The sequence below is a fragment of the Poecilia formosa genome, unplaced genomic scaffold (assembly GCF_000485575.1).
Source record: "Poecilia formosa unplaced genomic scaffold, Poecilia_formosa-5.1.2 Scaffold730, whole genome shotgun sequence".
NCBI lineage: Eukaryota > Metazoa > Chordata > Actinopteri > Cyprinodontiformes > Poeciliidae > Poecilia > Poecilia formosa.
The window spans coordinates 3,287-19,197 of record NW_006800669.1 but is presented as its reverse complement, the minus strand read 5'-3'; the positions used below and the strand labels follow the sequence as shown (position 1 = coordinate 19,197).

The 15,911-nt window shown below is 47.5% G+C and overlaps 1 protein-coding gene across 1 annotated transcript; it reads right to left on the bottom strand.

Annotated features, from left to right (window-relative positions):
- Positions 1–608: 608 nt before the first annotated feature.
- dgkq (diacylglycerol kinase theta) lies at positions 609–15,345 on the bottom strand. The gene is made up of 23 exons (XM_007542800.2): positions 14,223–15,345; positions 12,727–12,806; positions 11,776–11,875; positions 11,346–11,431; positions 9,002–9,124; positions 8,774–8,927; positions 7,658–7,726; positions 7,376–7,473; positions 7,084–7,265; positions 6,933–7,017; positions 6,494–6,548; positions 6,109–6,170; positions 5,876–6,026; positions 5,404–5,442; positions 5,135–5,250; positions 4,547–4,698; positions 4,317–4,465; positions 4,061–4,239; positions 3,199–3,299; positions 2,966–3,112; positions 2,785–2,896; positions 2,554–2,706; positions 609–2,415 (listed from the first exon to the last, which is right to left on the bottom strand). The coding sequence occupies exons 1-23, from the start codon at positions 14,416–14,418 to the stop codon at positions 2,317–2,319; spliced, it is 2,688 nt and encodes an 895-aa protein (XP_007542862.1). The 5' UTR covers positions 14,419–15,345; the 3' UTR covers positions 609–2,316.
- Positions 15,346–15,911: the final 566 nt, after the last annotated feature.

Sequence of the window (15,911 nt, the reverse complement as noted above, 5' to 3'; positions counted from 1 at the left end):
AACAGCCCTGATCCCGCCCTCTGAGTTTGATGGGTCAAGTTTACAGTTTAAAATAATTCATAATGTTAATCAGCGTGTATGCAGGAACATACATTTATTAAATCATGGAATAATTATATCTACTTTTAAAAATGAAGACATTTAATTGGGGTACAATTCATTATCTTTAATAAATGTTTCTGGATTTATTTTCAATTTTAATAAATTAGTAACACTTAAGTAATGATTTAATCAGTTATTTAATTATTGCAATTTGGCACACTTTGCTCTCCATAAAACTCAAAGAAAATGTCAGATTATTTTTACTGTAAAATGAAGAAAATCTGGAGATCCTCTCATTTTTTATTATTTAAGTCTAAAACCAGATGGTAATGAGATTAAATTAAACGTTTGAGGAAAAAAAGTCAAATATTTTCAGAGTATAAATTTATAAAATGACATCTGGAAATTCTTTAAGGCTCAAAGCCAAATTTAATGGACAGATTTCCTTTTAGTAAAATAATGACTTTAAACTACAAAGATAAAAGGAAAATTTGGACATAAATGTAAGAGTTGTCATTAACAATAATCATGATTTTCATGTAACTAAATTAGATGAATCTGAACATTTTGGACCCAGATGATGTTTTATTACAATTTCAGTTTTTAAAATCCAAAAACATCTCATCTTCCTGGATTAAAACCCTGATCAGTCCATTAATCCCAACGTGTCGATCCGTGGGGATAAAAGATGCTTTACTTTATTTTCTTTCAGTCAGAACCTCTGTGGTTCTGGTGCCGCCCAGCCCGGCCGAGTCTCACGTTTTCATTCAGACCAACAGGAAGCCGAGAGTCCAGGTTCAATGACCAACAGAACTTCTTGCATGTTGATCAGCTCCACAGTTAACACCACTGCGTTCCCCCTTGCAGCGCCTCCTGCTGGCCAATCAGCAGAACTGTAACCTGAACCCTCAGGAAGCTCAAAGCTGGACAAGACGCTTCAGTCAGAAGTTCTGAAAATTTACCAAACGGGTCAAACAGAACCCTGCAGTTTCACATTTGTCCAGTAAAACTGACCCAGGACCTCCAGAACCTCCAGAACTGAAAACACAGAAAATCACCAAGTTTTATTTTCTAGCACCAAAAATAAGAAAAATATGACAGCTAAAAGTAAACATCAGAGCTACAGTAAATCTAAACCCCGTCAACATGGAGGGTCCAGCAGAACCAGCAGACCCATCAGAACCAGCAGAACCAGAGTCCTGACTCCTGAAACCTGCTTCTGTCTGGACCACACATGACTAATTTCACCATTTCCTCTGTCAATTCTCCTGGAGATGATTCCAACCCAGCTCATACTGGGATTATACTGGGATTGCAGTTTAAAGCAGTGATAAACCCAGTTCCATTTGGACCTCCATATCCATCAGGACCATCAGAACCATCATCCAGACTCTAACCGGGTCACAGGAAGCTGGACTTTTCCCGACCCAGTTAAAATTCTGATTACTTTCCCAGTTCTCCCAGTTTAACTTTGAGGATTTTTCCAGTTGTTCTCCAGTTTGTCCAGCTCTGAGTGATGTTGGTTCTGACCCGTTTAAACATCCAGAACCTTCTGAATTCAATTTGTTTCTCCGTCCAATTGTAGGACTTCCAGTCTCCCACTGCTGGAGGACTTCCTGGTTTCTAGCCAATCAGAGAGCAAAGAGATGTGTCCATTCCCTCATTGGTTCTGGAGGAACTGGACCTGGAGGTTCTAATGTTCTGCAGGAACCAAAAGGTTCTGGAGCTCCACCTCCTCAAGGAGCCCCAGAAAAGGCGGGAATCACCATGGCAACCGGTCAAAATATTTAATGTGGCAATGAACCAGGAGAGGAACAAGGAGCTTATGGTCCATGTTCTGGATGTTCTCCAGAACCTGACCCGGTTCTGGTTCTGGTCCAGATGTCTGCAGAGCAAACGGCCAGTCTGGATGCCGCTCTTCATCCTCCTCTTCCTCCTGCGATATTTCTACATTTAGACGATATAAATCCACAGCTAAGGCTTAGCAGTGGTTCTGGTTCCGCTCGGACCCGATGAACCCGGTTCTTCTCCTCACTCGTCCTGAATGTCTGACGGTCACAATGAAGATGATTATTTTTGTTTTAGGAGCAGGAATGAACTTTGACCTCCTCCTCTTCCTCAGCAGGAAGTGGAACCTGCGTCTGTTTTCCTGTGGGTCTTTGGCTACAAAGCTACATGAGTGGAATCTCAGCCACAGGAACCGGACCGGACCGGAGCGGACCGGCCTCCCGGTTTCAGCAGGAAGCAGCTACAGAGGCAGAACTGGCGGTCCGGTCAGTGTCCCCCGTCTCTGGAGGACGGACTGTCTGAGCGTCCGTCACTGCTGGACGGAGACTTCCTCTGCTTCAGTTTGGACTTCCTGAGCATCCGGACCTGCAGAGAGACGGGACAAGGTCAGGACAAGGTCATGATGGATGAATGGAGCCAGTAACCAGTGAACCTGGAGGCCTAGCCGGGTCCAGCCGGGCCCGTGTTGAGCTCCGGCGGCCCTGCAGGGCCAATCCTCGGTACCTTGGGTCCGGCAGCAGAGATGATGATGTGTCCCGGCGCCTGTAGCCAGGGCTCGCCATCCACCTGGACAGGAAGCTCTTTGCTGACGATGAGGCGGATGTAGGATCCCTGGGCGATCCGGATCCCGGAGCGGAGCCCGCTCTGGACCTGGCCCTGTGGAGACACGGCAGAGGTCAGAGGTCAGAGAGACGCTAGGCCGAGACGATCCGAGACGACCCGGCGGCACCGCACCATGTGGACGACCCCGGTGACCCCAACCACCTCCAGCAGGCCGTCGTCAATCCTGGGCCTGGAGAACCGGCCATCGGCCTCCGACCCCCACAGGTCGGCTCCAGAACCCCAGCTGCAGAGAGGAGCGGACATGAAGCGGAGCGCCGCCCTGCAGGGGGCGCCGTGCGTCTCTGTGCGTTACCTGGGGATGTTGAGGAAGATGAGCCCCTCGATGTTGGGCAGCGGGACGGGCTGCTTGTCCACCTGCAGCTGCAGCTCCTTGTGGAGGCTGCGGCTGCGGCTGATCTTCTGCAGACCCACCTTCACGTAAACGCCTTTGTTGTGGAACCTGAGGGCAGGAAGGTCGCACTCGCATGTTCAGAAGCATAAGAGGTTTGTTTATCAGACAGAGACGGGTCGGATCCTCCGGGCTACCTGCTGGTGAATTTGTCGGGTTCTCCCTCCCGGGCCAGGTGGAAGTCCAGGCTGAGCTCGGCGTCGATGCCGAGGCCGAAGTAGTTGTTCATCTGGACGATCTGAGAGGAGACGGGCTATAAACCAGCTACAGCTGCTAATACTGCTAAAACAGGTCCTGGTACAGCCATTAGCATTAGCATGCTAACGCCTCAGGTTGCATGTTTTCATCCTTCCCATCAGCCACTTGAAGTTCAGGATGAAGGACATTTTTTAAGATGGCCGCCATTTTGTCTCGTCATGTTCATAAAACTTTACGGTAATAAAATCCAGCAGAATTAGAAACTGAGGATTTTACTGTTAGCGTCTGAGAGACTGATGAATTAACGGTTAGCACTAGCTAATTTTGTTTGTATTTAGCAGTTTAGCATTAGCACTTGGCAATGTGTTTAGTGTTAGCATAGTTCATCACTGGAAACAACTACACCTGATTTTAATTCAAACATTTATTCTTCATTACAACCATGGCGGCCATTTTGAAAAAGGAAACGCCATACCGAGAGAATATAAATTATTTCTATGGTTCAATATAAGACTAATTTTAATGCAAAAATTAATTTTGGTGGCCATCTTTAAAAATGACAAAGTATTAGTAAATATGATTTCTGTGAATCTTATTATGTTTTGACACCAAAAGTATTAATCTGGGATAAATACTTTTGACAGCTAAATTTTGTGCGATAATAAATTCTCCTTGACAACAATGACGGCCATCTTGAACTTTTGTTGTTTTTTTTTTTGTTTTTTTTCAGAAAAGCAGGTCAACGTCTGTGCTAAGTCTGGTTCTTGTTTAGGCAGAAATCCTGTCTGGCTTTGGTCAAACCTTGGGCGGCTCCAGGACGCCGCTGTCCTTCCCGTCCTCTGAGACATCCTGCGCGTCCAGCAGGATGGTCCAGCGGTCCATCTGGACTTCATCCGCCTCATCCACAGACGCCAGGATGTGGTAGGGGTCGTCGCCGCCGTAACCCGGCCCCCAGCGCAGGATCCGGGCCAGGTCGTTCCCTGACCAATCAGAACGGAGGAACCCGGAAGTCAGATGGCGATGGAACCAGAACCTCCGGAGGATCCGCCGGTCTCACCTGTTCCCAGGGGGACGATGCCGATGGGCGGCTCGCGGCAGACCAGCTTGTGCCTCACGGTCTCCAGAACCCCCAGAACCCATCCCACCGTGCCGTCGCCACCGCAGACCAGAACCCGGAATCTGGGAACCTCCCTGAAGGCGTGGAGGCTGCAGCACAGGAACATGTTCTACCATCACATCAGCAGGGCCAATGAGCTTCTGGACCAGAACCAGAACCAGAACCCTCACCCTGCCAGCGGGCCTCCGTTGGTGATGTCAAACACCTGGTGAGGGTTCAGCAGCTTCCTGAAGCTGTGCAGCAGCTCTCTGCCCTTCAGCCCGCCGCTCTTCGGGTTCACGAACACCAGCAGGGGGCAGACTGCGTCCCCCAGCTTCTGGCACTGCAGCCAGAACCAGAACCAAGAGAAACCAGCCAATCAGAGGACAGAAAAAAACAAAGTGGAGAAACAGTCCTGATGGACATTTCCCTCTAAAATATAATTTTTTATTGATGTGGTGGAAAATTCTGATGTTCTGAGATGCTGAATGTTGGGTTTTTATTCTCTGTGAGCCACCAGAACCATCAGAACTGAAATAAATAAATGCTGGAAGAGTTTCGCTCTATGTGGCATAGATCTATATAACAGAGGAGCGTCACTTGTTCAGAATCAGATCTGAATCTATGATTGGATCAAATTCAACATTTATGGAGATAAATTGGGTTTTACTCTTTGAATCTGATTCCATGAATAAACTGAATAAAGATGGCCGCCGACTGGAAGCTGCCAGTCTGGATATTGAACTGGTTTCCAGTGGAACCAGTTCAGTGGGGCTCACCTGGATCTCAGGTATGATCAGTGATGTCAGCGTCTTGTTGCTGATGGTCGTGTCTTTAGCCAACATGTAGATCCTCTCTGCTTCAGCAAAGCAGCTAATCTGCAGCGCCACGGCGCCTAGAAACACACACACACACACACACACACACACACACACACACACACACACACACACACACACATCACTGCAGATTGTTAAGATCCCCGGGTTCATTCAGGTCTTGTCTCGAAGCCCTGATGAAAAGGTGGTTTCCATGGTAACAGCCTCACCTTGAGCTTCATAGAAGTGAGTTAGCGTGACCAGGTGACCTGCAGAGAACGACACGGAGGAAAACGAGTCAGAGCAACGGAGGCTGACGGGCAAAAACACAGCAACAGAAAACTGCAGAAAATATAAGCAGGTTGGGAAACAGCAGCAGGAATAAAACGCTGCAAACGTCAGTCTGCAGTTGCAACGTCTGGTCTGAGAGCATCTTGGTTTGTTTTGCTGCTATTTTCTGATTTTTTTGTTGCATTTGGATATTTTTATGCTTGTGGTTTTCAGTTTGGATCATTCATGTGTTTGCTGCGCTGTGCAGAGCAGCGTTCCTCCATCTGGACAAACCAAAGCAGATAGCTGTTGTCATGGTAACCAGATGCTGACTCATCGGCTACTAATCGTTCTCCTGAGCTGATTATTTGTTAATAATTAACCTGTAGGTCTCTGTCCACCCAGCAGGGGCGATGCAGAGTGCAGACTCACCCTTGAAGTCCAGGTGTTCCTCCAGCAGGCCGCAGTACTCCTCTTTGGTCAGCAGGGGGGGCAGTCCTGAGATCAGCAGGCCGACCTGCACGGCTGGGTTCTGGTTCTGGACTATGTAGAAACGGGTCTGGTTCATCTGACGCAGGGAGAGCTGCAGCAACAGCAACAAGAGCAACTGACAACCTTCACAGCTCTGATCTCACCAACACAACCTGAAGCTCCGTCCGACTCACCTTCCTGATCTCCTGCAGTTTGTCCACCATCTTCTCCTGAGGACTCAGAGTTTGTCTCTGCACTGTAGGACACACACACAGTTAGAAACACACACACACACACACACACACGTTTGTGTGGCTATCTTTGTGGGGTCTTTCCATTGACTTCCATTCATTTCTACATCCTAACTCCAACCAACCAAAACTCAAAACACACCTTAGTCCTAAATCTGACCCCTGACCCAAAAACAGCGTTTCCCTTTGTGGGGCCCAGGCTTCGGTCCAACAAGGAGCAGTGGGTCCCCACAATGTAGTATGTGTCAGGAAAATGGTCCCCACAAGGTATTACAAGCAAACGCGCACACACACACACACACACACTGAAACACACCCAGCTGCTCACCTTGCTTGCTGCTCATGTAGACTTCCTGCAGACTGAAGCTGGACGCATCTTCACCCTGAAACAGACCAATCAGCTGAAACCTCAGAAGGAAATGCACCTGGGGGCTAACAGGGGGGAGGGGGGACTGAGACACAGCTCCTCCCCCTCTCAGCTCCTTCAGACTAGCCAGCAGCAATTAGCAAACAGCTGCTGAGCTCGTTATAGGAGCTGCTTCTCAGAGTAAAAACATTTAGGGGAGTCATGTTGGGACGGCTTCCTGGAGGCGGAGCTTCAGAAGGAGCAGGAGATTTAAAGAGACAGAGGCCCAGTAACATTTCATATTGCAGCATTTTAATAGCAACTGAAGGTAACTTCGTTCCTTGATTAAAATGGAGAATATGTTGCATAAATAAATATAAAACAAACTTAACTAATAAAGATGATACAGGTAATAACTCACCTGTCTGTCCAGCTGCAGCAGAACGTCGCTCAGGACGGACGCCGCTGTGCTCGTCTCTGACACTTCCACTGACACTACACTCGACCTGAAATACAAGGCGTATCCATGGCAACCAGCCCTCAGGGGTCAAACGGGTTCAGGACGACCTCACCTGCTCCAGGCAGCGTGCACCTTGATGACATCATCATGCCGTAGCTTGGCCCTCAGCACCCGCGCGTCGCTGGTGTTCTGGTTCTGGAAGTCGTCGCTATGGTGATGCTGCACGGCACCGACGTTCTCCAGGTCAAAGTCATGAGGCTCGCCAGGCAGGTAGAAGGCCCTCAGCGCCGCCTCCTGCAGGACGGAGCCAGAAGAGCAGCCGAGGTCAGAGGTCAGGCTGAAGTCACCGACAGAAACAACATGGCCGCGCCCAGCTGATTCCTGGGATGCAGCATCAGGCTCACCACTTCCTCGTTCTTCACGCCTCGACAGCTGGGAGCCAATCGGAAGAAGCCGCGTCTCAACGCATCATCGCCGTCAAACACCTTGAAGACCTGCTTACCTGAAACCACAAAGGAAGAGTGTGACCTTTTGACCCCTGACAGCCGGAGTCAGACTACTTCCTGGATCCTTAGCAGGTCCAACAGTTCACATCCAACCAAACATCCAACCCTGAGCCAGACCCCTGGATGCTTGACCCAGTTAAACCAGTAGAGGTCTGGTACTGGGGCGGTAACTGGTCTTACTGGTCTCTGGAGCTGCAGACTGGAGCTCTCTGGGCGCAGCAGCTGCTGGTTCGGCTTCATCCCAGTTATCTGACGGAAACGACAGAAAGTCGAAACGTTTCACAAGCTAAACATCCTGAAGGTCAAAGGTCAGCTGGAGCGGATCCATTAAAACCAGTTTATGAACCAACAGAGATGGAACTGGAACAAAACTGTTACATTTTATTTCAAATAGTTTGCACTGGTTAAAATTATTCAGCTTTCATCTAAAACTAAATTTACATTTTTAAGTGAAATTCTTTAAATACGTTTTTCTACTGGATTTAGTCTGATTTTATTACTTTGTCTTCATGGCTTTTATTAAAAATATTATTAGTGTATTATATTTCCATTAAAATTTGTAAATTAATTAATTTCTCATGAATAAATAAGATTAATTTATGTAAATAAATAAATTTATTGGATTATTATTTATTTTTTTTAATCTATTTGAATTTATTGCCAATTTTTAAAGTTTTTTTTGTTTAATTTGTCAGTTTGATTTGTTATTTTACACATAAATGTCTTCATGTCTTCATGTCTCCATCTTTCTGTCTCAGTTCAGATCAGCGGCGCTGCTAACAGGAAGTGATCTGAACGTTTGTGGTTTTTCTTCTTTGGTTTCAGAAACATCACAGGAAGTGGTCGAACTCACTGATGATGTCATCAAGCCCCGCCTCCTGAGATCAACTGAACCCACATGGAGGCGACTCTCAGTGAAAGATTTGGTTTGATTCAGAAACTACTTTCTTATTGAGATTCTGTTTAAACTTTGTGACGAGGAAAAGAAAGTAAACAAACTGAAGATTTATTGAAAACAATTGTAAAAGCTTTTAAACTGCATCAGTTTTATTTGAACAAAAATAGATTTATGCATGAAATTCTGCAAGTTAAATTGCCATTATCAGGTTAGCTTAGCTTCATGGCTTCTTCTAAAAATAACAGCAACAAAAAAAAACAAAAAAACATAGTAATTAAGCAAATTAGTCTTCTTAATTTTTCAAGTAAGATTAAGATTAATTACTCTTTAAATTAAGATTAAAGTGAATGTTTTTTGTATTAATTAAGCAGACTGATAAAGGAAAGGATCCCCCTCACTGCGGTCCTGGCTGCCGCTCTCGCCGATCCGGTAGCACTGCATCTTGCTGAAGTTCCTGGACTGGAGTCGGACGCACGGCGGTGGCAGCAGCATGCTGCGGAGTCGCCCCAGGGCGCACTCTGCCGGGAGGCGGTGGCAGCAGGACGCGTGGCTCTGCGGGGGAACAGAGGATGGCGTTTGGACCGCGGCGGTTCTGGTGCGGCGGGTTCTGGAGCGGCTGGACTCACCGTGACGCCGCACCACTCGCACCTCAACCCGGACAGAACCTCAGAGGAACCGCAGGAGCGGCGGCAGAACTCGCAGCGTGCCGACGCCGGGTCGCCCTCCCTCCACTGGTGCTGCAGCGACTCCTGTGGGTCAGAACCAGAACCAGAACATCACTCCTACAGGCAGCAGAACCAGGGCCCAGTCATTAGTTCTCACCTAAAAACATAAATAGTTTTTAATTGTTATTGATTGCAGATTGAAAACCGAAACACTGAGTTCGTTTAAATCCAGAGTAAAATCCAGCTGGTCAGAGACTCATTAGATATGAAACACTGATCAATATATTTGATGTATTGATGGTTTTATTGATGACAGAATGTAAAGTTTGTTCTGAAATCGTCAACTGTCTGATGTTTCTATTACTTTTTATTTTTATAAAGTAAAGGACTTTGAGCTGCTGCAAAGTATTCTATAAAAATAAACGACTGATTAAAACTTGCATTTTTTTGCTTTGTTAAAAGACAGATATCTAGTTTTTAAATATTTTTATGCTCAGTTAAACTCGTTTATCCTCGGCTGTAAGGTCAGGATCCAGGTCAATGGATCCGTGTTGCTGTGGAAAATGACCTCAGGGGTGAAGCACGATGCAACCAATCTAACATGGCATTAAAAACAAACATGGAGGCTCACTGCAGGAAAACCACCTGCTGCAAACGTAAAGCTGCTTAAAGCTGCAGCAGGCAACTTCAGCAAACAGACGAAATATTTTACACATGTATTAAAACTTTTGCTAACATAAGACAGATCATCTCTGAAAAAGATAATTGAGCTCCTCTGCCTCCTCTCTGTGTTCTGCAGAATTACTCAGCTCAGTCAGAACCAACCAATCAGAACCAGCTTTACTCAGTTTTAGTTTAGTGACTCAGGATTGTTTATTTTGATGCAACCTGCATTTGACTTTAATGAATGTTTCCTTTTTTACTTGACATTATTTGATAAAGCCAATGCTGTGAGATTTATTTGGCTCGTTATAATTTAGGGTGCAGAGGATTGTCCAGCGTTTGTCCCGGATCGGTGACCGGCTGTCCAGTAACTGTCTGGTTTTAAACACCAGTAAGACAGAAACTGATTATTGCTCCCAGTCACCTGCACCATGACATCAGCCAGAAAACTGGATCCTTCCTAAAATCAAAGGTAAAAAATCCAGGTGTCGCGTTTGATTCGTCATCAGGCTTCGACTCACATTAAGGCCGTTTCCTGTTCTTGTTTCTGTCATTTAAGAAAGTTTTCTAAAATCAGACAGCTGGTCTCCAGAGCTGATCTGGAGGAAATCATTCATGCTTTAGTCTCATCTCGTCTGTTACTGTAACACCCTTTTTAGCTGCTGGATAAATCCTCCTGTTCACTCAGCAGCCAGTCTCGGTCCTCCGTGTCTCCTGGTCTGCTCTCTCTCTCCGGCTCCCAGCTGACTGTAGGACTGGTTTAAAGTTCTTGTTCTGACACACAGAGAGTCAGGCTGCTGCTTATCTGTCAGGTTTTAACTAAACTCTCTGCTTTGTTCTCAGACTCTGAATCTCCTGGTTGCTGCACAGACACAGTTAAAAACCAAAGGGCCCCGGGCCCCTCAGTCGGTGGCCCCCAGGCTGTGGCCCTCACAGCTCCGGTTTCTGACTCTGAGGTTTTTTAAAGAGCAACTAAAAAAAATTTTATTTTCTCAGGCTTTTATCTCTGGATTTTATCGTTTCTTCTGATGGTTTCATGTTTTAAGGTCGATTTCTGTCGGACAGCGCTTTGTGATTTTATGTCTGTGAAAATCTTTATAAATAAACTTCACTTACTTACTAACCTTAGTGTTAAATATTATTTTACTGATTGCAGGTTTTTCAGTCCTTTTGACTGAATAGCAGCTGTTCTATGCCTGCATGTATTTTGCATGTTTTATGTCTAAATTATGTAAATTTACTGCCAGATCATTTTTCAGTTTTGCCAGATCACATAGTATAATTTATACCGAAAGCGAAAAATGAACAGCCAATCCAGATGATCGGCAGAGATCGGTGATCGGCTTCATGGATGATCGGGATCGGCTGCAAATAACCTGATCAGAGCATCCCTATTATTATTATTATTATTATTATTATTATTATTATTATCCATCCATGCATATTTTGATGTTCTGGTAAACAGGGCCACAAATCTCCAGTAACTTTTTACTCAAAAACAGACTTAATCGCGCCCGATATTTAGGAGTCTTGCTATGCAGCCGGAGTTTGGATAGGGGCGGAGGTAGGAGGTGGCCGTGGGGCCCCGGCCCCCTCAGAAATAAACATGCGAGACTCCAGTTCTGTCACGGTTCTCTTTTACCTGCTGCAGGTTCTGGTCCAGGTGGCAGCAGCGACAGTCTGCACAGCTGAAGGCGGCGCAGTCGGCGTGGACGTGCAGCTCGCACACTGGAAGACAGGAAGTAGTTTATCAGAGGCGATCAGCGCGAGGACGACAGAGACAGAGCAACTGTCAGAGCCGCACAGAGAGGAAGATCAAATCTCTGCTTTCATTTTTAAATTTCATCTTTAAGTAAATACAGATGAAGGTCCAGATATCTGGCCTAGTCAAAGCTCGGCTTTTGGAGACGAGGACATCTGCAGAAACGTTTTCTAGTATGATGTTAATCATCTCAGACCAGCAGCATCGCTGCTCTTAATTCCCATCAGAGCTCTGAAGTCACCATACTGGTTGTACCAGCAGGTTGAACTGGTCTGACTGGTGATGATGCTTCAGGCTAAACTGGTCCCACCTTCACAGCGCAGCGCCGTGCTTCCCTCCGTCTGCTTCCTGCACACGCAGCAGAAACGCTTCTTCTGACCGGCCGGGCCGAAGCAGTGAGCCACCGGCACCTGCAGAGGGCAGCAGACAGAGACCTGTAACACTCGTTCCTGATTGGCTGGTTTAATATCAACAGAGAAACAAGAAGCAACTTTTCATGACAGTTTCATTCATTTAAGAAAAGCAAACAAAAAGACGTCAGACAGCAGCACATCAGGCGCTGATCTACAGAACATCCATCAGAACCATCTCTAAAGGTTCTGGACTCTGCAGAACCTCAGGGAGAACCAGGATCCACGCTAAGCCGCTAAACACATAAAGAATTAGCGGAAGCTAACCCTAAACCGATATCACAACAGCAGCTTAGCAGAAGCTAACACTAAATCTGTAAATACATAAAAATAATTAGCGGAAAATAACTAATCAGATAAATACATTTAAAAAATGGAGGAAATTATCACTAAATCATTAAGCACATTAAAATGTTAGCCAAAGCTAATGCTAACAATTAAGAGAAAAGTTGTGCCTAACGAGAAACTTAGGTTCACTAACCACTAACGGCTGGACAAAAACCTCAGCTATGCTAACACTGACCTTCTAAACGCATTAAAAATTAGCAGAAGCTAATGCTAACCATTAAAACGATGGTGTGTGTCTCACAAGTTCATCTCTTCAGTTTCTGCTACACTTTATCACTTTGAAGTTGTATGAATATGATGACCAAAGAGGAAAACATGATGTGACAAAGTTCATCCCAGTCAGAAAAATGTGGAACATTTAACGACGATAATTGGTCTAAAAGGCTCAAAGATGGCGGACATTTTGAAAGTGAGATATGAGAAGCATTCTGAGGCGTGATCGTGCTGATCTATATGCTTGTGTGAATACTTTATTCCAGTAACATGCTGCTCTGCAGACTCACCTGAACCTTAGACGGAGCCATGCAGGTGCAAACCGCCCGCAGCGTCTTCAGGCATTTCTCATGACACATGAAGTTACACACTGAGGAAGAGGAGGAGATGAAGGTCAGGATGAAGGCTCAGCTCCCTGCAGTGAACGATTCCTGCTGATTTCATCAGGAATAAAATTATTTTTTTATCATCCTGGGTTCAAATCTCAGCTAGGTTAGTCTGACTAGTAAATATTTCACTTTCCTCTCTCTGCAGCCTGAATGAAGCTTTTCCTTCCGTCTACCTTTCTAGCGCATCATGGCCGTTCTTCAGAGTTCAGTTCATCAGAATCAGCCGCTTCCTGCAGATAGGAATCAGACAGCGGCTCCGAGTGCTAGCAGCGCTGAGCAAAACGGACCAGCAACCCTTCAGAGGTCACGACCCCTCTGACGAGTGCCAGCATGTTCTGGTTTCCATGGTGACGCCAGGCCTTCCCCGTGCTCTGCCGGTCCGATCGGTTAGAGCGACGCGGCTCTGAACGGACGGATTTGAATTTCAGTTTCAACGTTTTTGTTGAGAAAAATATGCAAATAGTGGTTATAAATAGCAGAGCAGTTCTGGGTTCTGGGAAGAACCGGACCGGACCGCTGGAGGACCGGAACGGACTGCTGAGGAACCGGAAATGAACCGCTGAGGAACCGGAACCGGACCGCTGAGGAACCGGGAACGGTCCAGTCAGGAACACAGCAGCCTGAGGAGGACAGCGCTGGATGGTACCTTCCCCTTTAACTGACCCGCTGGTTCTACCAGAACTGGGTTCCTGAATTTGTCCCATTTGCTCCGAACAATGAAACTGGGGTCAGAGGTCACAGGCTGTCACACCACACAGCTCTTTCTGCTGCTCACAGAAGGTCAGCTGGCTGAAAGGTTAATAATGGATCCGGTTCTCTCTCCGACCCACAGATCCATCCGAATCAGAACCGGCCTCCTGGATCTGATTACATCATGGTGACAGATAAAGCCCATCGATGACATCACAGCTGCCTCTTAATCTACGTGATCCTCCAGGACACATACATACACACACACACACACAGACACAGACACACGCGCGCGCGCGCGCGCGCAGCATCCCGCTCGCCTCCTATTGCCATGCCAACGACTCGACTGCAGCTCCAAACTGATGGAGACGATTTACATTCATGAAGGAGGAGAGTTGACCTCTGACCCCAGGATGGAAGGGAACTGTTAGCCCTTCGTTGTGTCTGACAGGCTGGGTCTTATCCATTAGATCAGGGCTGCTCAATCCGGTCCTCCAGAGCTCCCGGCCTGCAACTTTTAGATGCATCGTTACTCCAACAGAGCGGTTCAAATGGCTGGATTCCCTCATCAGAAGCCATTCATTGGATTCAGGTGTGTTGGAGCAGGGATGCATCTGAAAGCTGCAGGTATCTCTGGAGGACCGGACCCTGCATTACAGCCCCTCTTACTGTCTGCCCTCACTTCTGTCTGACAGGCTGGGACTTACCTTCGCACAGGAAGCCGATGAGACCCCAGACGAAGTCGCTGCAGCTGTGGCAGAAGGTCGGCTTGGTCAGGGTGACTTTCTTGAAGCAGTGGCCCATCGTGGACTGCTGCGCCCGCCTCTTCACGGCAGCCGGACTCGCAGCCCGGCAGTTGGCGGCGTCGGGGTCCGCTGGGCTGGGCCGGGTCGACTCGGCCATGTCCGTAAACACCGTTTTATAACACGGCACCACACGGTGTACAGTAAACTGACTTCTGAGGTAGAAAGGTCGTTGTTCTAATGGATGTTCAGCCCCACAGTAAGCTCATCCCAGCGGCCCGGACGCGGCGGCCAGCCCGGGGAAGGGGCACTCTGCTCGGGGAGGGTCTCGGAGTTTCCCCCTCCTTCTTCGGAAGCTAATCCAGGTCCAGAAATTCAACCCAAACCCATCAGGTTCCAAATTAAACAAATCACAGTTTTATACAGATCACGAGTCTGTTGTCTCCAGATAAAGAGCCATTTCATCGGCCGGATCCAGCGGTTTTCCCCCGCGGAGAGGACGCTCAGGTCGGTATGGAGGGTCCCTCCGAGCCGGCGAGCTAACCAGCCGCCTGGTTCCGTCCAGAAATATCCACAAACATAAACCAGGGCGGTTCTAATCCAGGGGGAAGAACTACCCGGCTGGCTTCCCAGCAGCTCCCCACGCCGAGCAGGATCCGTCCGGCCGGAGACAGCGGTGCCAGCCGGCAGCGCCGCCCGCAGCAGCCTCTCGGAGCCGGCGCTCAGCAGGCGGGATGAATAAAAGATGACATATTGATCCGACGAACCTGAAGACAGCGGGGCTCTGCGGAGGTACGGAGCCTCTGGAGCCCACTGAGGAGCACGTTTCCAGTCAGAGCCATGAGGCTGGCAGCGGGAAACGAGCCGGAACAGAACCGGAAGAAAGAGTCGAAGCCCGGGAGAAGGAGCAGAAGGGCCCCGGGGAGCCGGAGGTGGTTCAACAAGTGGTCCGTCCGTCTGCAGAGGCTCCTTTCATTCTGCTGCTGCTTCCTTTTCAGAGGCTGCTTCTTCTTCCGCGTTTGAGTCTCCGACACTGATTTACTCCTCCTCCTCAGCTTCATCATCTAATCTTCCTCCTCCTCCTTCTTCTCCTTCCCTTCCTCCCTCTCCTCCTCCTCAGCAGCTTCCAAAACTTCAAAATATAAAATCCTTTATTGATCCCAAAGGAAAATTAAACGGTGCACATGCTGATCTCCTGTAGAATCTGTCTTGCAACTATTCTGAAGATGCCTTTGACTCAAGACACTGTTGTTTAAGGCTGCATCACTCCCACCAACCCAGTTCAGTCCGCTTTACTCCAGTAACCCGACTCCAGTCCGCTTTAACCCGACTCCAGTCCGCTTTAACCCGACTCCAGTCTGCTCTAACCCGACTCCAGTCAGCTCTAATCTGACTCCAGTCCGCTTTAATCCGACCCCAGTCCGCTTTAACCCGACTCCAGTCCGCTTTAACCAGACTCCAGTCCGCTTTGACTCCAGTCCGCTTTAATCTGATTCCAGTCCCCTTGCCTAGAAAGTCCGGTTCATTTGTGGAAGTGTGAATGCTAATTGAACTCTGATCCACCTACAAATCTCAGTCTGAATTCACTTGGAGTCAGTTCAGGCGTAGCGAAAACCAGAGACCAGTAAAAGTGGACTACAGCGCAGGGCATTC

Bases quoted from the DNA above. Each gene is read 5' to 3' on its own strand.
- dgkq (XM_007542800.2), bottom strand. From the start codon at position 14,418: ATGGCCGAGTCGACCCGGCCCAGCCCAGCGGACCCCGACGCCGCCAAC. The intron at 5,251-5,403 runs GTGAGGCTGTTA...GTGTGTTTCTAG, and splicing joins TCACTTCTATGAAGCTCAAG to GCGCCGTGGCGCTGCAGATT. The intron at 3,300-4,060 runs GTTTGACCAAAG...GTCTCCTCTCAG, and splicing joins GCGTCCTGGAGCCGCCCAAG to ATCGTCCAGATGAACAACTA.